The sequence below is a fragment of the Crotalus tigris genome, unplaced genomic scaffold (assembly GCF_016545835.1).
Source record: "Crotalus tigris isolate CLP2741 ecotype Arizona unplaced genomic scaffold, ASM1654583v1 scf7180000021329.891317, whole genome shotgun sequence".
Lineage (NCBI taxonomy): Eukaryota > Metazoa > Chordata > Lepidosauria > Squamata > Viperidae > Crotalus > Crotalus tigris.
Genome location: NW_024098456.1, coordinates 436,955 through 459,544, shown reverse-complemented (window position 1 = coordinate 459,544; position 22,590 = coordinate 436,955). Strand labels below are relative to the sequence as shown.

The 22,590-nt window shown below is 34.7% G+C and overlaps 1 protein-coding gene and 2 pseudogenes across 1 annotated transcript; all 3 read left to right on the top strand.

Moving 5' to 3' along the window:
• The first annotated feature begins 8,992 nt into the window (after positions 1-8,992).
• On the top strand, positions 8,993-9,989 carry LOC120320343 (annotated as a pseudogene).
• A 4,174-nt stretch (positions 9,990-14,163) lies between these two features.
• LOC120320342 (olfactory receptor 14A16-like) lies at positions 14,164-17,206 on the top strand. Its single transcript, XM_039369964.1, has 2 exons — positions 14,164-14,238; positions 16,143-17,206. The coding sequence occupies exons 1-2, from the start codon at positions 14,164-14,166 to the stop codon at positions 17,091-17,093; spliced, it is 1,026 nt and encodes a 341-aa protein (XP_039225898.1). The 3' UTR covers positions 17,094-17,206.
• A 3,996-nt stretch (positions 17,207-21,202) lies between these two features.
• On the top strand, positions 21,203-22,224 carry LOC120320333 (annotated as a pseudogene).
• Positions 22,225-22,590: the final 366 nt, after the last annotated feature.

The following is a 22,590-nucleotide window of genomic DNA, read 5'->3' as shown; positions in this document are numbered from 1 at the left end:
AAACCAGGCACCTCTTCCTCAGGAAGAACAAAACCCTCTAACTAAAGAAATAAAAGAATTGAAACAAAGAATAACTGAGCATCTAGAACAGCACAAAACAACAGAATAGGGCTGCCTGCATTGAAGCTTGTTCCAAAGAAACAGCTAGCACAAGCATTAAAAGATGCAAATACTGCAATATCAAGTATAAGCACCAATTCACTGCAAGAAACAAACCAACTAATGTACAGCACAGCTGCAGTTATAACAGAATACCTGGGATGCAAAATCAACAAAAAAGAAAAACAAACAACCAGTGCACCAGAAACATGGAAGGTTAGACTAGAAAATAAGATCAGCAAGTTAAGATCACATGCAAGCAAGCTAGAACAGATGAAAGAAAAGAAGCTGAAGAACAAGAAGACCAAAGAATACCTAATCAAGAAATACCACTTAGAAACAAGGAAGATCAAGGAAGCACTGGAAATACTAAAGCAACAAATAACAGCTATAGCCAGGAAAATCAGTAGATATGAAGCTCAAATTGCAAACTATAGGCAGAACCTTCAATTTCAATCCAATCAGAAACGTTTCTACCAATCCATCAATGGAGAAACTGCAAGGAATCAGTCAGTACCTGACAAGGAAGAAACAGTGCAGTTCTGGAAGCAGATATGGGATAACCCAAAGAAATACAACAAGGATGCGGCTTGGTTAAAAGAGGTGGATGCAAATAAAACAGAAGTTGAAATGAAAGAACTAGTAATAACAACAAAAATGGTAGAAAAAAGAGCAAAGAAAATCAAAAATTGGTCAGCACCAGGTGAAGATGAACTGCATGGGTTTTGGTTGAAACATCTAACTGTTATACACCCACTCATTGCCAAACAGTTCAACAATATACTACAAGGAGGAGAAATTGAAAAGTGGCTAACAACTGGGAAAACCTACCTAATAATGAAAAATCCAGCAAAAGGGGCAACACCAGGTAACTACAGGCCAATTACCTGCTTACCAACAACTTTCAAATTACTAACTGGTGTAGTAGCTGATGCAGTGCAACAGCATCTAGTTGAAAACAATCTCTTTCCACCTGAGCAGAAAGGAAACCGCCCCAATAGCAGAGGAACAAAAGATCAACTCCTAATAGACAAAATGATCTTGGAAAACTGCAAGAGAAGGAAGACCAACCTGAATGTGGCATGGATTGACTACAAAAAGGCATTTGACTCTCTGCCACATGATTGGATAATAAAGTGCCTAGAAATAACAGGAGTCAGTAGAAACATCAGAAAATTTGTGCAAAGATCGATGGCACAATGGAAGACACAGTTGCAGATCAATGGTGAGAGGCTGGGAGAGGTTAATATCAAGAGAGGAATATTTCAAGGAGATTCATTATCACCATTACTATTTGTTATTGCACTGTTTCCTCTGTCAACAATACTGAATAACTCAGGACATGGCTATCAAACATCAAAAACATCTGCCAGACTATCCCACCTCCTTTATATGGATGATCTGAAGCTGTATGGAAAAACATCATCTGAAATAGAATCGCTGCTCAACACTGTCCGTATATATAGCCAAGATATTGTAATGGAGTTTGGCTTGGACAAATGTGCCACACTTACTATCAAACAAGGAAAAATAATGAAAACTGAAGGAATCAAGATGCCCCACGAAAATAACATTAAGAGTCTGGATGAGGAAGAGTACTACAAATACTTGGGTATCCTTCAAGCTGACAACATCAAGCACACTGAAGTCAAGAAAAAGATTAGAGGTGAATACATCAAGAGAGTGAAGAAGATCTTAAAATCCAAACTCAATGGAGGAAATACCATAAAGGCAATCAACACCTGGGCAATCCCAGTCATTAGGTACACAGCTGGAATAGTGGACTGGACTCAAGCAGAACTAAAAGCAATGGATAGGCAGACCAGAAAAATAATGACAATGAATCATGCCCTTCATCCACGCAGTGACATTGATAGACTTTATCTACCAAGGCAAATAGGTGGGCGTGGAATGCTACAAGTACATCAGATGGTTGAAGAAGAAAAAATGGCTTTGGAAGAATATCTGAAGAACAATGATGAAGATGCACTGAAATTAGTATATCAGGAAGGCTTACTAACTACTGGAGAGACCAAACTGGCCTTCAAGAAAGACCAAATGAAGAACAGAATAGAGGCATGGGAAGACAAAGCACTACATGGCCAATACATGAAAAAAATAGCTGGGAAAGCAGATAATAATAAAACCTGGCAATGGCTAAGAGCAGGAAAATTGAAGAAAGAGACCGAGGGACTAATTCTGGCTGCACAAGACCAAGCCTTAAGGACAAATGCATACAAAGTCAAAATTGAGAAGACAGCAACAGACAGTAAGTGCCGCCTATGCAAAGAAGCTGAAGAAACAGTGGACCACTTGGTAAGCTGTTGCAAGAAGATTGCACAAACTGATTACAAGCAGCGGCATGACAAAGTAGCAACAATGGTGCATTGGAAGATCTGCAAAAAATATCATTTGCCTGTAAGCAAAAACTGGTGGGATCATAAAATAGAGAAAGTCATAGAAAATGATAAAATTAAACTGCTCTGGGACTTCAGAATTCAAACAGACAAGCACCTGCAACATAACACCCCAGACTTAACAATTGTCGATAAGAAAGACAAAAAAGTCTGGATAGTGGACGTGGCAGTGCCTGGAGATAGCAGAATAGAAGAGAAAGAACTGGAGAAGATAACAAAATACAAAGACCTACAAATAGAAATAGAAAGACTGTGGCAAAAGCAAGCAAGGGTAGTACCAATAGTCATAGGCTCCTTGGGTGCAATCCCAAAACAACTGGAGCACCACTTGAACACCATTGGCATTGACAAATTCGCTATTAGTCAATTGCAAAAGGCGGCCTTATTAGGAACTGCTTCCATCCTGCGACGATATCTGTAATACCATCAAACATCCACATCTGCCTATCCCAGGTCCTGGGTAAGGACTCGATAGGTAGACAAAATGCCAAATCCAGTCTGAACATCTGGCTGACTGTGCGATGATGATAATAATAATAATAATAATAATAATAATAATAATAATAATAATAATAATAATAATAATAGTTCGAAGGGACCTTGGAGGTCATCTAGTCCAACCCCCTGCTCAGGCAGGAAACCCTATACCATTTCAGACAAATGGCTGTCCAATCTCTTCTTAAAAACTTCCAGTGTTGGAGCATTCACCACTTCTGGAGGCAGGTTGTTCCACTGGTTAATTGTTCTAACTGTCAGGAAGTTTCTCCTTAGTTCTAGGTTGCTTGTCTCCTTAATTAGTTTCCATTCATTGCTTCTTGTCCTGCCTTCAGACTCCTTGGAACATAGCTTGACTGCCTCTTTTTTGTGGCAGCCCCTGAGATATTGGAACACTGTTATCATGTCCCCCCACGTCCTTCTCTTCATTAAACTAGATGTACCCAATTCCAGCAGCCTTTCCTTATATGCTTTAGCCTCCAGTCCCCTAATCATCTTTGTTGCTCTTCTCTGTGCTCTTTCTAGAGTCTCAACTTCTTTTTTACATTGTGGTGTCCAAAAATTTAAAATGAATGACTGAGCTATAAGAATTATCAAGTTTTATTTCTGAGAAAGAGATGGCAATGGATTTAACATGATGATTAGAATTTTAGCATACAAAGAGAGAGAACCTTGTTAGATATTTAGCAATTTTCCAGATCATTATGGTTTGAGTAGCCAACAACTATTCAGAGGAATAAGGTTATTTAGTACAAACAATATTCTTCTGAAGTTTTGAATCCAAAAGACTTGGTAGGGACTATGCAGACAAGTGAAAATTAATTGCACAACTTCATGTTATTTTAGGATATCCATCTTGATTATTATAAGAATTGTCCTGTTGAGGAAGAGATGAAGATGACAATGCTCAGGATGGGGAAAAAATATTTTATAAAGGTGTTTGGATTTTTTGTTTGTTTTTTTTTTGGCAGGGAGAGACATATTCATAATTTATGTTTAAATATGAAAACAGAATATGAAGGCCAATAAAATTTTATTTCCATATGGGCTCAAATTAAATTGAAAAATTATGAAGAAATACTTGCTTAAGAAAGGACAATAATTATTGTTCCTATTATGTTAGTAAAGTACATGCTTTGGGATCTTTAAATCAGAAGCATCTATATGCATCTATGAATACTTGAAAACTATTCCATATTAGCCATTTCTATTTTTCCTGGCTCAGCTTTATTATTTTATTTAAAGTAAAACCCTAAACACAAAACTCAATAAACCCCTATCCCAATTAGTGGGATTAAGATCTTCTCAGCAGTGCTGATATAATTGTTAAAATGGTTCCTATGGAGTTGCAGTTTGGGTATGGCTAATTTCCCACTAGTAGGAATTCCTGCCTCATTAAAATTTTTAGTATGTGAATGACTATTGCCTTGCTGAGATCTAGTTGCTCTAATTTTGTCAGCTCAATTACAATTCCTTTAAATCAGGGGTGTCAAACTCACAATATCATGTGATGTGACGCGACATAGCGTGACTTTTTTGCTATTGCCGGCAATGGGGTGGGTGCGGTTTCACTATGATGCATCCGGCCCGCGGGCTGGCAATTTGACACCCCTGCTTTAAATCAACAACAGTGGCACTGGGCAGGTTCTCTTGATGTTGTAGTAAATTCTGCATTGAGCACAGAGTTAAATAAGATGACTTTTACTATATAAATCATTTCTAAGTTGTTTAAATTAGTCAGCAGAAAGAATGAAAATCAGTGTAAATGTGATACAATGAACCACAAGCTGGTGTCTGAGTACAGCCCATAATATCAATATGAAAGAAATACATCACTGTCTGAAATGCTTTCCTGCTTGAGCAGGGGGTTGGACTAGAAGACCTCAAAGGTCTCTTCCAACTCTATGATTCTATATTATTTTATGGTTTAATATGTTTAGTATTCTAATTGTGCAACTAAGAACCATATATGATTCCACAATGCAACTTCTAAGACCAGTGGGAACAACAAGGCTTCATCATGGAATTGTGATGGTCCTCAAGCAATGACTCTCTAAAGTACTGCAGAAAATAAGAGTGATAAAATATTTCTTGATCTCTGCTACACATGAATGCCCCAATAAGATCACAGCCAAGAAGAATGGTATACTGATCTTCAAAGATAACAAAGGTAATTACAATATTTTTAGTTTATCTCCAAGAATGAGTAGTTCTAAAGGTGTTCAATCTTTTGGTTCTGAGAGTAACATTGAGCTTAAGTAAATTGTTAAGAATCTATATAGTGTATAACTTTAAAAAAATGTTCTCTTTTAAATATGAGTACAATATAATCCATGTATTTTCTTACTGGAATAGGGGTAACCTATGTTATCATTATTATATTTATATATTCCGTTATATATTCAAGATGGACAATATTTAATATTTATTTGCTATGTATATGTAGGGTTGTGGGTCTATACATTCCGCCGTATAAGACGACTTTCTAAACCCTGAAAATCTTCTCAAAAGTCCAGGATCGTCTTATACGCCGGGTAGTAGAAAATAGTAGAAAACAGTAAGCTATATAAATTAAGGACATTACATCTACAAAAAAGCTATATAAATTAAGGACATTACATCTACAACAAAAAAAAAAAACATTTGATTTACTTCTTATACCTATAGCAGCAGTCATGAATATATGGAAAAACTTTTTGATTCAGCAAATCAATTGATTAAGAAAGATACTGGTCAAATTAAAATTAAGAAAATAGATGATGGGATCTACCAGAGAGAATATTTAAAAAAGAAACATTTGTTTGAATATGGTTAAAGAAACAGAAAATATTCTGAATACATATGTCATTTTAAGAGAGATGAATTCCTTAAATAATACTGCATGCTTCCCCCCCTTTTTATTTTATTTCTTGATATAAGTAATATAATACTGCTGAAATGGCCTAGATGAAGTAAATGTTTAGATAATTAAATGTGTCTGAATTTAAGGAAATTATAATGTATAAAAAGGAAAAAAAAATAAGACCAAAAGGATTAGATGACTAGGCACATTAAATGAAATATTTAAAGATTAAATATATTTTATCAAAATAATAAGAACTATATTATTTCAAGGTTTGCAAAGAAGATATTTTTGGGAAAAGGGGAAATCAACTAAATGTACTATGTGGATTATAGATTATAGAAACCAATTGTTAATGATTTTTCTTTACAAATGTAAACCCAGCAAACACACTGTTTACCAACTATTAAGGGATTTATGTTTTAAAAAATCAATAAAATATATGGGGAAAAAATACCAGCTGAGTTCAGGAAGCATTAGGGAAGCAGTGGTGGGCAACACTCGCTTTCTAGCAGCAAAGGAATGGAGCTCCTATTGTACTCATCTATAAACAGAAATTCAATATTGTACCGTATTTTCCAGCGTATAAGACAACTTTCTAAACCCTGAAAATCTTCTCAAAAGTTGGGGGTCGTCTTATATGCCAGTGGTCTTATACGCCGGAATATACGGTATGTTGTTCATAGTATGTTTAGGTATGTGTCATGTATATATTTCACTTTGAGAGCGGGCAAATAAATTTCATTTTTGATGTGTGCCATTGTGCCCACAGTATAAAAATGACAATAAAGGTTATCTTATCTTATCTTATCTTATCTTATCTTATCTTATCTATCTTTATATATTTTAATAGTATTATGATACGAATGTGGACATCTATCTCTGCAATCTTATGTATAGAACTCTCTCAGTGGTGAATTAAAGGCCAGATATATTATCATTTTAGTAGTAGCAGTAGTATTTAATACATTTCGTATCTGTCATAAAATAGTACCTTCAAAGTCATATCTATCTTCATTCTACCTACTTACTCCCTACCTATCTCACAGGAAAAAAAAGAGATAGTAGAAAAACTAACCTGAGAAGCAAAAATAAATAAATAAATAAATAAATCATCCAATGTTCAGAGAAAGCCCAGGTAAAAGACATATTTTCAACAATATGTTTTTTTTATTAAAAGTTTTACAAATTACAATATAAACCCACTCATCCCCTCCCCCCTTCCCCACTTCCTAGAGCTGATTACAGGGTAACAAATAAACAAACATACTCTAGCTAAAATAAACCAACTAAACTATCAATCAAGACCATAATACACTTTAACTCCTTCTCAAAACAAATATTAACAAATTAAGACAAAAATAATAATACCATTAATACTATTAATAATTATCTAAAATCTATTCAAAAGCAAGATAATACTTTTCAGTTTCATACTTCTTCTGAATATAATCAATCCATCTTCTCCAAACCATAATATATCTTTCTTGTGAATGATCCTTCAAATAGGCGGAGATTTTCACCATTTCTGCTAAATTAGACACTTTAAGTATCCATTCTTCCAAAGTAGGCAATAAGTTTTTCTTCCAATATTGCCCCACCAATAATCTTGCAGCAGTTATAAGGTTCAACATCAAATTAGTTTCTTTAACATCCAAATCTACAATAATACTCAACAAAAATAATTGCGGAGTAAACTTTATCTTTTTCTTAAAAATCTTTTGAATATTCCACCAAATCTTAATCCAAAAAGCTTTAATATCTTTACGAGTCCACCAAATATGAAAATAAGTTGCATCTAAATTTCCACATCTCCAACATTTGGGCTGTAAATTCGGATACATGCGGGACAACTTTTGGGGATCCAAATGCCATCTATAAAATATTTTATAAACATTTTCTCTTAAATTTTGTGCTTGAGTAAATTTTACATTTCTAATCCAGATTGTCTCCCATGTATCCAATAAAATTGGCTCTTGGATATTTTGCGTCCATTTAATCATACAATCTTTAACTAACTCCGTTTTAGAGTCCAATTCTTACTCCCTACCTATCTCACAGGAAAAAAAGAGATAGTAGAAAAACTAACCTGAGAAGCAAAAAAAAAAATAAAATAAAATAAAAATAAATCATCCAATGTTCAGAGAAAGCCCAGGTAAAAGACATATTTTCAACAATATGTTGTAATATGTTTCAAAGGAGAGAATCTTCCAGGCTGAGCAATTAGAAGATAAGTAGTGTACTATACTTATGATAAGTTCTCCTTAGATGATTTCAGCAATAAGTACAGTCTATCAGAAATCCTAATCCTAAATTGTTTGAACCATAATTTAACTGTATTCATTAGGTCAGGATCTTTAAAAAGTATAAGGATGTCAAGCAGTTCCTGCCATCCAACGCTGGAATCATAATACAATCAGGTTTCTTATTTGTTTGTTTGTTTTTAAAATGTATTAGCTTCCCATCTTGTCACTAGATAACTCTAGACAGCTTGATAGTCTGTCATTCATACTGCCTTACATCAGAGGTTACCAAATTATTTACCTCATTGACTCCTTCATCGAGTTTCAAATTGTTCATCAATCCCCAAAAATGTATTATATGAAAATAATTTAATAAATGCTATTTTAAGTAATAGTGTCCACTGACAGTTGGGAATCTATCTTGACCTCTTTGGGGAACTCATCTTAAATACTGTAACAAAGCAAATTCTGTCAATTTAAAATATGAAGATCAGAAAGAGGGTGGAGTGAAGATTTTCTTCCTGGCTTCATGTATACTTTAGAAAACAAAGTTGCCATCTGAGTATTTAAAATAACTATTAATGTTTTTGGCAGGTTGGATTGTAATTGATAGAATCAGTGTCACAGGCATAGGTACATCAGTTGTACTCATTTCTTTCAATAGCTATAAGAGTGTCTGAGCCTAGATCTCAATTGATCCATATTACATATTTCAATATTTCACTTTTTCCTACTTAAAAGCAGTAAAGTCGCTAAGGAGATTTTTTTTTAAGAAAATGCTCCATTTCCATAAATCAATGAATTCTGGAAACTTGATTAAAATATGCTAGCTGTGAGAAACATAATATTAATATTCCAATTTACAATATTGTTCGAAGAGAAATGTATAAAATGGTATGGAAAATGTTATAACAATTATATTCTTCAGTAACTCATGTAACTACTTTCCACAGATTCAAATACATGAAATGGCTAACCAATCTTCTGTGAGAGACTTTGTTCTGATGGGATTTTCTGAATAACCAGATTTGCAAATGTTGCATTCTGTGATGTTCTTTATTGTTTACATAACAGTTTTAACAGGGAATTGTCTCATTATAACAGCAGTGGCAGCTGACCACCACCTTCATAGTCCAATGTACTACTTTTTGGTCAACCTTTCTATTTTAGATATTTGTTCCATCTCTACAACAGTTCCAAAATCCATAGTTGTTTCATTGACAAATAACAAGAGGATTTTTTTGGCTGGTTGTATCATTCAGACATTTTTAATAGTTACATTTGTTGGCTGGGAACTTTTTCTGTCAGCCATCATGGCTTATGACTGTTATGTAGCTATTTGTCATCCACAATATAGACTCATCATGAATTGGAATGCCTGCATTCAAATGGTAGCAATCTCCTTTGTATTCAACCTGATCCATGCAGTGTTAGAAACTTGTTTGACTTTTTGATTAAACTTCTGTAAGTCCAATGTGATTCGCCAATATTTCTGTGATGTTCCTCAGTTACAAAAGATTTATTGCACAGATACAAAAATCAATGAAATGTTGATCCTTGTTGGTGGGTTCTTTTTGGATTCTTTTATTTTTGCTTCCATCTTTGCTTCCTATACCCATATCTGCACTGATGAAAATTCCATCAGTACAAGGCAGGCATAAAGTTTTTTCCACCTGCATTCCCCACCTAACTTTTTTTTCTTTATTTATCATCACTGCAGTATTTTCTTATATGAGACTCAAATCACTCTCTATTCCATCTGTGGATTTGCTTTCTGCTGTCTTGTATACAATCTTGCCACCAGTTTTGAATCCTATTATTTATAGCTTCAGGAACAAGGATCTACAAAAGGCCCTCATAAAAATACTTAAAATTAATCATTTTGCAGCATGATTGTAATCACTGATGTCTTTATAAAATGATAAGCATGGTACAATTATACTGCAATTAAGCATTCACAGTTTAATTTCTTTGCATTCATTACTAATGTTTTTCATTGAAACAATGATTTTAATTTGATCATGGCTTCTTTTATTCTATTGGCTTTATAGATGTTTCAACTACCTAGTTACAAAATTATTAAATACCAAACTGGTTCTTTTTGAAATGAAAAATGGTGTGGACAATTACAAGTTATATAAAATGTTGAAAAATTATTAGTTGATTAATGGAAATTCATTTGGCCAAGTACAATCAGGAAGGTTTTTTGGTAACATTCCTCCATTACAAAAAAATATTGCACTGTTCCCAAAAAAATCACAGTTTTTGTCTACATCAATGGATACCACTGTGGATTCATTTTGTATTCGATTCATTTTTGGTTTTACTAGCTACATCTTACCAGCTATGTGCAAGATTCCATCAACTGAGTTCAACTTGCAGTCGTTTTTTTGGAGGTCTTGTATTTATCATCACAGCTGTGATTTCATACATAAGGCCACAAACTTTTTGTTCTCCCACCTCCCTTTCCCTATCCCATCATCGATAGCTTATGGAAGAAGGAAATCCAAAGGAATATAAGGAAAACAGCACCAAAAAGAAAATCCTTAGCCTGACTAATCCATCTTCAATTTGATTTGTGTAACTATAGGTATAACTTTCAGGCCACAAGCAGAATGTGAATGTTTCTCCTTCTGTGCTTTTTTCTGTTACTTATAGACTTCAAGTGGGTCTCTTAGCCCTCCACTCTAGATTTTACAGGTGATTGCATGTGATAGAAAAACACACAACTAAATAAAGTGGGGGATGCAATGAAGCAAAAAAAGGGAGAAACATTCCATCGGACACCGAATCTGGCAAAGAGAGAACATCGGATGCCATTTACACAAGCAGGAAATGAAGAAAGAGATAATTGCTAGTAAGAAACCAGCAACCAGAAAACAGCCTATTCCATCAGGCCTGGTGACGAGATCTAAGAGCCGGGTGCAAACCCTGGCCAACCTATAAAGGGGACTCTCCTACTGACCGGCATCTTGAGCCCTGATGATGTCAGCAGTCACCGACGAAAGCTAGGCGTTTTACTGAAGTCTTATTGAAATTTTATTGATGTTTTAATAAATTTTATGAAAATTTTATAGTACTCCCTGGTGCTCACGTTTATTTGTTTGGTTTTAAATATGGATATACCCAGGGATCATATTTTAGTGTAATTACTAATGTACGTGTGTGTGTGTGTGTGTGTGTGTGTGTGTGTGTGTGTCAAGAAAACTTCAAGGACTAATAGTTTGGAAGTGATTTGGAAACTGCAGGGACTAATGGTTTGGAAAGGTTTGCCCTTGCTTCCTTCCTAGGCTGAGAGTGACTGGTCCACGGTCACCCAGCTGACTTTGTGCCTAAGGTGGAATCAGAACTCTTGATTTCTAGGTACTTGAATACTACACCAAATTGACTGTCATAAAAAAGAATTAGGGTCTGTTACTTTTCCTCAATGATTAGTATGTTTATATAAATAAATAAATAAATAAATAAATAAAATATTTCTTTTGGTTTTTTTTGAAACACCTGGGAAGGAAGCTATAGCTATTTCGAGCTATTTAGCTCTCATCAGCCAATCATACACTTCTGAGATTCGAACCTGGGCTGCTTGCATGTTAGGCAGCCACAGGCTCTTCTCACTTTGTCAACTGTGTCAAGGAGGCAGGAGACCCAGGGAAGAGATATATATTGTGTTTTTCTTTTCTTTTCTTCTTTTTTTTTTTGAAACACCTGGTCTACCCAAATATGGGAAGGAAGCTTTTGCCTTTTTCAGCCCCAATCTAGGAGCTATCCCAGGCAGCAGTTGCTACTGCAACAAATAATTTTTATGTTAAATTTGGATTGCCAACAAAGAGTTAAAGGGAGACTAGTATAGTTATTTCAAGCTATTTAGCTCTCATCAGCCAGACATACCCTTCTGAGTTTTGAACCTGGGCTGCTTGCACGTTAGGCAGCTGTATTAACCTCTAGGCCACAGGCTCTTCTCACTTTTATCAGCTGTGTCAGGGAGGGAAGAGACCCCCCCTTTAACTCTTTGTTGGCAATCCAAATGTAACATATAGCGGGAGACTAGTAGAGCAATTTCAAGCTCCTAGATAGGAGCGAAACACAGAACAGATTGATTTATCCCATACTTGGTAGACCAGGTGCTCCAGCCAACACACGTGTGTGTGTGTGTGTGTGTGTGTGTGTGTGTGCGCATGTATGTGTGTATATATATATATATATATATATATATATATATATATATATATATATATATGTTTTCTGAGGTTTTCGCGGGTGTTTGTATGTAGGTCTTTGGTTGTTCGGGTTTTCTCCCGCGTAAAATTGGAAGTGTCTTGGCGACGTTTCGACGAAGTCCCATTCGTCATCTTCAGGCTGGTGTTTTCAGCTTCGTGCTTCGAGCAGCAATGTGAGACACTTCCAATTTTACGCGGGAGAAAACCCGAACAACCAAAGACCTACATATATATATACACACACACACACACACACACACACACACACACACACACACACATATACATCCTGATAAAACAAGATATCAAGCCTATCTTATAAAGTAGCTGTACTTAAATTTACAAAGCATATTTTTCTGAATTTCACCCATTGAACTATGTGAAGTTTAAAGCTTAATAAATCATAAAAATATTTATTTGATAAAATACATTTCATGAAATTCAAACATTCTTTTCAAATACAGATAAAATTAGTGTCATGCTCTGAAAATTAAGTCCTTTTTAGTCACAATAAGTCTATGAATAAGGGAAACAGAAGAACTTCTCAGCTGGATTATGGATTGAAGTTGAACCTTATCTGCAGCACCTTATGTTTCATACCAACAGAACACTGAGATATGGCTGTGTTTATAGAGATAGCACCTTCCCCAAATGGATGTGAAAAGTATGGCCAGAAATGTACAGTTCATGTCAACAAAAGTAGTATTATATGGTAGTTATTCCATAGGTCATTGGCAGAGGAATGTGATTTCACTGTTGAGAATGAATAAGAAGATAATTAGTGAGGAGGAAAAAAAGGACTAAATTAATAAACAAATAGACAGCTGTACTTAAGAAAATAGGAATACAGCTTTCTGCTTCTGTTTGGAAGTTCAGTCCCATCTTTTCTTAGTAGACATTGAAAGAAAAGGGACACGAAATAGACATCATTCAATTTGAAATTTTATTCAACTGCACTTGTAGTTCCCATTAAGAAAAAAAAATATTGGGAATGAGAAGTAACACACATTTCTGCTCACATCACTAACTGAAATATCAAAATCAAATCAAAACATTGTTTCAAATTTCCCAGTCCCTGGAAGTAAAGAAAAAGAGCACCTGGCTTCAATGTTTTCTTTAAGGAACAGAAATAAGGAAGGGTTAGTTCAGTTTGAACTGAAACCTTCCATTGTGTCTCCAAGGATATATGCCTGAATTATCTTTTGGCTAGTTCAGTGGTTCTCAACCTTTCTAATGCTGTGACCCCATAATACAGTTCCCCATGTTGTGGTGACCCCCAACCACTTATACATCATCATGTGCGAGGGGCATGGCCAAAGAAAAGGGGGAAAAATGGCGGACAGCCTTGTTTGGCGACCCCCGTGAAATGGTCGTTCGACCCCAAATGGGGTCCCGTCCCACAGGTTAAGAAACACTGGGCTAGTTGGTCCTTATTTAAATATATTTACTTAGTGGAGAAAAACACATTATAAAGAATATTTTAGGGAAGGGGACATTTTTATAATTTATGTTCACATGTGAAAACAGAATATTTGTTTATTTGTTTGTTTACTCGGTTTTATAGCCACTTAACTCAATCAAGTGACTCTGGGAAACTTACCTTTCCATGAAAAGCAATACTTTTGTGTTTCCAGATATGTGCCCTCACTGGTTTGAAGTTAACATTTAAAATTGAAAAATTAAAAAGGAACAATGGCTTAAAAAGAAAAAATAATAATAAAAAGCATTGTTTATCTCACTATAGTAAGCGATTTGAGATATTTAAATCAGAAGCATTTATGGACATGTATGAATACTTGAAGTCTATTCCAAATGAGTCATTTCTGCTCTTGAACATGTAGGATCTATTGATGTCGGGTAAAAGACTAAAGATCATAGGTCTCCTCAGCAAAGTTGAAATAATTATTGTACAGCTTTCTCCTAAAGTTTGTAGCTTGGGCATAGGTAATTTCCCACTGACAGAAATTCCTATCCTCATCACAGTTTTCAGCTTGTCAGTGTCTACCTCCTTGCTAATATCTAGTTGCTCTAATTTTCTCAGATTATCACAATTACTTTGTATCAACAACTGTGGCAACTAAGCGTGTTGTGCAACTAAGAAAGCAAGTGGGATTTCATAATCACTCCTAAGAGAACTCCTAAGACCGGTGGGAATAACAATGCTTCCTGGAATTGTGGTGGTCCTTAAGGAATGATTCTCTGAAGTACTGCAGAAAAAAGAACAAAATATTTTCAATTCTTTCTCTAAGATCACAACCAAGAAGAATGGTTCACTGATCTTCCAGGAAAACAAAAGTAAACACAACTTTTTTTTAGTTTATCACCAAGAAGGACCACTGATTTTATAAGTGCTCACTTTTAGTTTCTGGGAGTAACATTGAGTTGAATGAAATTATTTGCAGTTTATGTAACAAGTAAGTGTAAAAATACCTATATTTTAATTATGAATACTCTGTAAGTATTGCATTGTATTGTCTTCTTGAAATAAGAGAAAGCTACAATATGTTGGTGTTAATGTTATATTTATATTGTTACATATTAAAATTGTGCTACATGATAGGGTGTGGACAACTGCTATTTCTATTGTCTTATATAGAGAATTATAATGGTGAAATAAAGGTCAAATACACTATTATTTTTAGTACTAGCATTGGCATTAAGTGCATTTCTTACTTCTTCTTATAAGGTAATACCTCAAAAACATTAAAACTGTATTCATCTACCCCCTACTACCTACCCACTTAACAGGAAAAAAGAGATAGTAGAAAATAACTTCAGAAGTAAAAACAATTCATCCAAAGTTCATAGTAAGTCCAAGTAAAGAGATAGGCCTTCAACGGGATTCGTTAAGATTTAGAAGTCTGGATCTAACATATTTCAGTGGAAAGAAGCTTCCAGACTGAGTAATTGCAAGATAAATAGCTTACTATACTCCTTAGATGATTTCCACAACTAATGCAATTTTTAAGAAATCTTTATCCCATATTGTTTGGACAATAATCTAATTTTAATTTACAATCCTAAAGAATCTAATGAGGGTTAAGCCCTTCTGCCTCTCTTTGATGATTATGCCTCTCTATTAAGATTGCTAGATGGAATTGTAGTAGAATCAGGATTTTATAATTCATTCAAATTGTCTTAAAATAGGAGTTATCAAATCTTCCAACTCATTGACCCTTTCTTGAAGTTTCAGGTTGCTCATTGACCTCAAATATTTATTATATTAAAACAATTTAATCAACATTACTTTAATATTACCTATTGACACTTAGAGATCAATTATGAACAATTTGGGGAACCCATAAACTACTGTATAAACATATTTAGATCATTTCTGGCAATATCTTATATGAAGGAGATGGTTAAAATTGGAAGTGATTAATTAAAACTTTCCTTTCTAGCCACAGAGAAAAGTACTTATATGTACTTTAGAAAACAGTTCTGTCATCTCAGTAGTTAAAATAATTTCTACCATTTCCAGCAGATTGGATTGTGATTGGTAGAATCATTGTCAGAGTAATACTGTAGATACATCAGTTATATTTGTTTCGATGGATAGCTATAAGATTGAATGAGCCATGGTCCAAAAAGAACCATAATACATATTTCAATTTACAGTTAGGAATATAGGCAGGGAGAAGAATTATCTTTAATCTATGCAGTAGATAAATGAACAAAAGTTCATTAGAAATTGCTAGCTGTGGGATCCACACTATTGACATTCTAATCTTGCAATATTGTTATATGAGGAATTTATTAAAAAGTTAGGGAAATATTATAAAATTTATATTCTTCACTAATTGACTAATCATTTAACTACTTTCCACAGATTCAAATACATGAAATGGCCAACCAATCTTCTGTGAAAGACTTCGTTCTGATGGGATTTTCTGATGATTCAGATTTGCAGATGTTGCATTCTGTGATGTTCCTTATTGTTTACATAACAGCTTTAACAGGGAATTGTCTCATTATAACAGCAGTGGCAGCTGACCACAACCTTCATAGTCCAATGTATTACTTTTTGGTCAACCTCTCCCTTTTAGATATTTGTTCCATCTCTACAACAGTTCCAAAATCCATAGCTATTTCATGGACAAACAACAAAGAGATTTCCTTTGCTGGATGTGTTACTCAGACTTTTTTAATGGTTATGTTTGTTGGTGGTGAACTTGCTTTATTAACTATTATGGCTTATGACCGTTATGTAGCCATTTGCCATCCTCTGCAATATAGGCTGATAATGAATTTGAATGCCTGTATTCAAATAGTAGCAATTTCCTTCGTATGCAATCTGATCCATGGGATGTTAGAAACCAGTATGACTTTTCGATTAAACTTTTGTGCATCCAACACAATTGACCAGTATTTCTGTGACATTCCTCAATTACAAAAGATTTCTTGCACAGATACCAAAATCAACCAAATGTTGATACTTATTCTTGGGTTCTTTTTGGATTCCTTTATTTTTACATTCATCTTTGCTTCTTATACTCACATATTCTTATCTGTGATGAAAATTGCATCTGTTCAAAGGAGGTATAAAGTTTTTTCTACATGTGTTCCCCACCTAACTGTTTTTTCTTTATTTATCATCACAGCTGTATTTTCCTATATGAGGCCCAAATCACTCTCTTCTCCTTCTGTGGATTTACTTTCTGCTGTTTTGTACACAACTTTGCCACCAGTTTTGAATCCTATTATTTATAGCTTCAGGAACAATGACCTACAAAAGGCTCTCAAGAAAATACTGAAAAAATTAAACAATTTACAAAATTGATTACAAAAATTGAATTCTTTTTAAAATGGTAATTATGGTACAACTGTGATGTGATTTAGAATTTGCACTTTTATTTCTTTTCATTCATTTCTTTGTATTCATAATAAATGAGATCCCTTGAAACAGACTACATTTGCTAACTAGTGTGTGTCTATTCCTACATCCTTATTTACTTATATCAATGTCACAGAATGAATTAATAATCCCAATATTTAAAATGGAAGATTGAACAAATCCTGCTAACTTTCACCCAACAGGACTCATTGACAATATACAATGTTTCTTTTAAAGAGACTGATTAATTTGGTGGATATTAGGCAGATGGTAACAGAAGAAAAAGCAGGCTTCCAAAAAGAACATAGTAGTACAGATCAGTGTTTCACTTTACAACATCTGATTCACAAATTATCTTCAGGGATGTTTGGAGGAATTTGTAGAACACCTGACAGACAATCAAATCAGTTTGTGGACCAGGTCCATTAGAGTTGCCTAGATAATAGTTTTATCAAGTTAACCTTCAAGATAGTGACGACCATACGGGTTCAGACAGTGAGAAATTCCTCACTGCATGAAGGGCTGTTTCCAGCATTTTTAAATAAGACCTTTGTTCAGCCACTCCTTAAAATAAAATTCTAAATTGTCCACCTATCTGGACAACTTTTGTCCAGTTCCCATCTTCTCTTTTTAGGGAAGGTGATTGAAAAGGTTGTTGCATGGCAGCTTCAGAGGGTCCTGAATGAATCTGGACCCCTTTTGAGGCCTGATTGTGGGACAGAGACATTAGTTACATTTGTCAAAAATCTGTGGAATGAGAAGGATGGGGGTAGTATATCCATTCTTGCTCTCCTTGACTTCTCAGTGGCCTTCAGTATCATCAATCATGGTATCCTTTTGAGTGCTTATGGGAACTGGACTGGATTGGACTCCTTTCTCTATAGCCTGTTCCAATTGGAACTGATAGGATTGAAGGTCCAGACCACAAATATGGCATGTCACAGAGCTCAGTACACATCTCACTCCTTTTTAACATCTACTTGGAGTGCTGTGTGAAATCATTTGCTACCACATGATGAGGTATCATCAGTATGCTGGTGATATCCAACTTTATATTTCTATTCCAGGTAATCCAAATGGTGCTGTTGCTGCTGGAAGATGAGATAGCACTGTCCCAGACAGGGAGTGCTTTTTCCTAGATCAGGAGTCTTTGTCTCAATCACTCAGGCTCCGGTCATCACTTTCCTGGATCAGGAATCTTTGTGCTCAAACTTTTGCCTGGACTATGCAATGCAGTCCATATGGGGTTACCCTCAAAGAGCATTTAGAAGCTACATCTGGCTCAAAATATGACTGTGTGGACAAACTGGGGGTCCCTAGGATAACAAAGTAACATGTCTGTTATGTAAGTTGTATTAGCTGCCAGTTTGCTTCTGAATCCAATTCAAGTTATTGGTTATTACAAGTAGACTCATTTATTGCATGGTTCATGCCTATCTGAGGAACTGACTCACCAATGAGTTTGGCTAACTCCTCTTGTGCCAGCAGAAACAGCATGCTGCATACCTCATTGGTCAAGGAATTTCAGCTGTTGGAGTCTAGGAGATGAGTGTTTTCTGTCATGATATCTGCCCTCTGGAACATCATATCTTGCAAAATGAGTTCTGCCCCCAACTTTATAGCTTTCCTTAACTATCTTAAAACCTGTTGATTGATCTGGTACCCAGACAGGAGTATGCCATAATGGAGGTGGTTACTGGATTAGAAGATCCTACCTGCATTCTATTGTATACCCCCACTATCTTAGCTATTTCCTTGTATTCCTTCCTTATTTTTATTGTATTTTTTCTTACTATTTTAAACTTCTATAATATTGTTTTTATCAGATTTGAAGTCACATGTCAGCAAGAAGGGCAGCAAATAAATTTGTTAAATAAATAAAATAATACATTAGTAGCAGTTGTACCACTATGTCACATCAACCTGCTGTCAGATCTTCCTGTGCACCCTTACCTAGCAGAGTGTAGGCCACCTCAAATACTACTATACTTATGCCCTTTGCAAATTTTAGCCATCTTCAATAGATCTGCGTGTATATAAAAATGGTCACTTTATTGAAGCAAAATGGTCCCATCTTGATGCTTTGTTTGATTCAAGGTGTTGAAGCAGAGAAACTCAGTTTGTCAGAACTCCTGAATGGAGTGACACATTCATTTTGGAAACATTGGTAACACTTGAGTGGGACTTGGAGATGAGAAAGGTCCATGTGAGAGCAATTCTGTGCCTCTTATTCATCTGCAGACACATGTACTTCCCCAATTTCCCTCATCTATAAATATATTTCATAACTGATATTTACATACCCCACATGGAAATTTAAAGTTGATGTACTATATTTGCCCTATTCCAATATATTCTTCTCTGGAGAACTACAGGGTTCTTTGATGAGTTTTAGTCACCTCTCATAAATGCTTGTGATCATGTACAGAAAACAAAGCTGATTTCCAAGATTTAAGGATGGAAATATTGATGGTGTCTTTGTATGTATAGTATTTTACTTTTTTCCCAACTGTTCAAGTTAAGTAAGGCTATTTCACATGCAAGTTGTAATTATAAAAATTGTGGGATACAAATGTATTTATTTGTTAATACATATATGCACACACACACACACACACACACACACACACACACACACATATAATTTCTGTATCATTTATTGATATTAAAGAGAATTCTAACATGCATTCTTCTGCCAATCTGAATCACATTTGAAGGTTAAAAATTAGAGGTTACCTCAGCAGAGAAGGAAGTGATGTAAAATGATTAGCTAAATTGCATATTTGTTAGTAAAACTCTCGATAATGTTGTGAAACAAAGAAAGCCTCCAAGGAATAATTCCTTGGAGAATCACAGAAAACTATTAAGAAATAAAAAAAAATACTGTTTGCTTTAATAAGGGTCATATTTAATCACAGCAATGCACTGTCTTCTAAAGAAAATTTAAATAAGTACAAACCTCTGTATTTTTTCTGAAGAAAGGTAAGAGTGGCTAGGATGCTCAACAAATGAATCAGTTCTAAAGTAAGTGGGGCATTGTGATAAATCTTGTTTTCGAAATGACTGCTTTAAAGTTAAAAGATTTTCTAGAGAGAAGAATGTAATGGTAAAAGGGAGAAACTTTGCAAGTAAAGATTTATTTTGTATTGTAAAATGACAATGAGCTTTGTAGAAAAACCACAAAATATAAGGATGAAATAAGCATGTATTTCATTAAGAAGTTAATGCAAGTCACTAATGTTCTGAAGAGAAAAGTGTTGTTCATCTGATTCCAAGGACGATGAAGACTTCTAGGATAGTAAATAAATAAATAAAGTTCTCCGAAGAGATTGAACTGTAACCAGTATGATATGAAATCCAGTATTACCAAACACTTTTTAAAGGTGACATTTATTTTTCAGATTGGAGAATATAGGACACAATTTAAAAATATATACTTCCTTTTCATGTATCTGGCTTTTAAGTGAACTATGAATAATTCTAAGATAGTCAAAAGTGTAAGTAACTAATATAAAACTTCAGCTGATGTAATATATTGATTATTCTTATTGATCCTTTCATGCCCAATCATTATTGCTTTCTAAGCATTTCTGGAAAACCTCAGAATTCTGTGCATTAGTTTCAAAGTTTTGAAAAAGATCCATAAATTTATATATCACAAATACTATACCTTTCCTAAACAATAAGAACATCTAGTCATTATGTTTTGGACAAACATGGGAATGAGGGAGGGTTGCTTTTTTGTTTTGTTTTTGTTACAAATAAGAATGCCAACATTTTGAAAGCTTAATTTTCAGATGCCGTATATTCAATTTTATGTTTTCTGACTAAGTTAACATATCTTATTGCACTGAATTCCTATTTTGTATGTGAATAATACTGGAAAAATATTGTTAGCCTAGGGTATGGGAACTGTTTACATCTGAGCCTTTGAAGTGTGAGTGGGATATATGGAATATATCATCTTGCAAGGGAATGGGAGGGATATTGCTAAAGGTGTATTCTTCACCTCTCATGATCTTGTAACTTTTTTTTTTTAGGAGTAAATAATTGGAATGACCAACCACACTTCTGTGAGATATTTTGTTCTGATGGGATTTTCAGATGACTGGGATTTGCAATTTTTTTCATGTTGTGATATTTCTCTTTATTTACTTAATCACTTTAATGGGGAATTGTCTCATTATAATGGCAGTGGCATTTGATCACCATCTTCACAGTCCGATGTATTTCTTTTTGGTGAACCTTTCCTTGGTAGACATTTGTTCTATCTCTACCACACTTCCCAAATCAATATCTGTATCTCTCACAAACAACAGGGAAATTTCTTTTGGTGGATGTGTCACACAGACCTTTTTAATGGTCACATTTGTTGGAAGTGAACTGGTTTTGTTAACCATAATGGCTTATGACCGTTACGTGGCCATCTCCCACCCTCTGCAGTATAGGATGATCATGGACTGGAATGCCTGCATTCAAATGGCAGCTGCCAGCTGGATTTGCAACCTGATCCACGCAGTGCTAGAAACAGGGATCACCTTTAGATTAAACTTCTGTGATTCTAATAAGATTGGCCAATATTTCTGTGATATTCCTCAGTTACAGAAGATTTCTTGCACTGATATTAAAGTCAATCAAATTCTGATACTTGTACTTGGGTTCTTTTTGGACTCCTTTTGTTTTGCACTCATATTTGCTTCGTATGGTTATATCTTCTCCACTGTAGTTAAAATGCCATTGGTCCAAAGCCGACATAAAGTTTTTTCAACTTGCACTCCTCACCTGACAGTTTTTTCTGTATTCATAATCACAGCTGTGTTTTCATACATGAAGCCAAGATCACTTTCATCTTCTACGGTGGATTTGCTTTCTGCTGTTTTTTATACCATTTTGCCACCAATTTTGAATCCCATCATTTATAGCCTCAGAAATAAAGACATCCAAAATACTGTCTTGAAACTACCACAAAATGTCATATACAGTATACTGTAGACTGTTGGCAAAGTATCAGGTTTTTATAAAGATTAAGCATATCCTCTTGATTATCATCCCCTGCAGTCCAAGTCCTTCCTAATGATCTTCTGGAAAGCCTTAAACATCTGACAATTTTTCCAGTTCTGTAGCAGAGTGACTGTGGAACTCTTATCATAAATATTTCATGTATGACATGGAGTTTTTTTCTGTCTGATCATGCACTTTTTTTTGTTCACGTGCTTATTGTTTCTTATTCTTTTGTGATATAAGCCATTCTGAGTCATTTTGGAGATGGGTAGATTTAAATATTTTCAAATTAACAAATTCTATCTACACAGATGAGGTAGGATGAATCAAGAATCTTTTGAATTAACACATTTCACAAGTATCAAGATAAAAATGATTTAATTATGTAAAAGTCTTTTTCCAAGTTAAATGTGATTACTTGTCATTATTTTAAACAGTTTCT

Excerpts from the sequence above, each read along its gene's own strand:
- LOC120320342 (XM_039369964.1), top strand. The coding sequence starts at position 14,164 with ATGTCGGGTAAAAGACTAAAGATCATAGGTCTCCTCAGCAAAGTTGAA. Across the intron at positions 14,239-16,142 it reads TTGTACAGCTTTCTCCTAAA|ATTCAAATACATGAAATGGC; the intron begins GTTTGTAGCTTG and ends TACTTTCCACAG.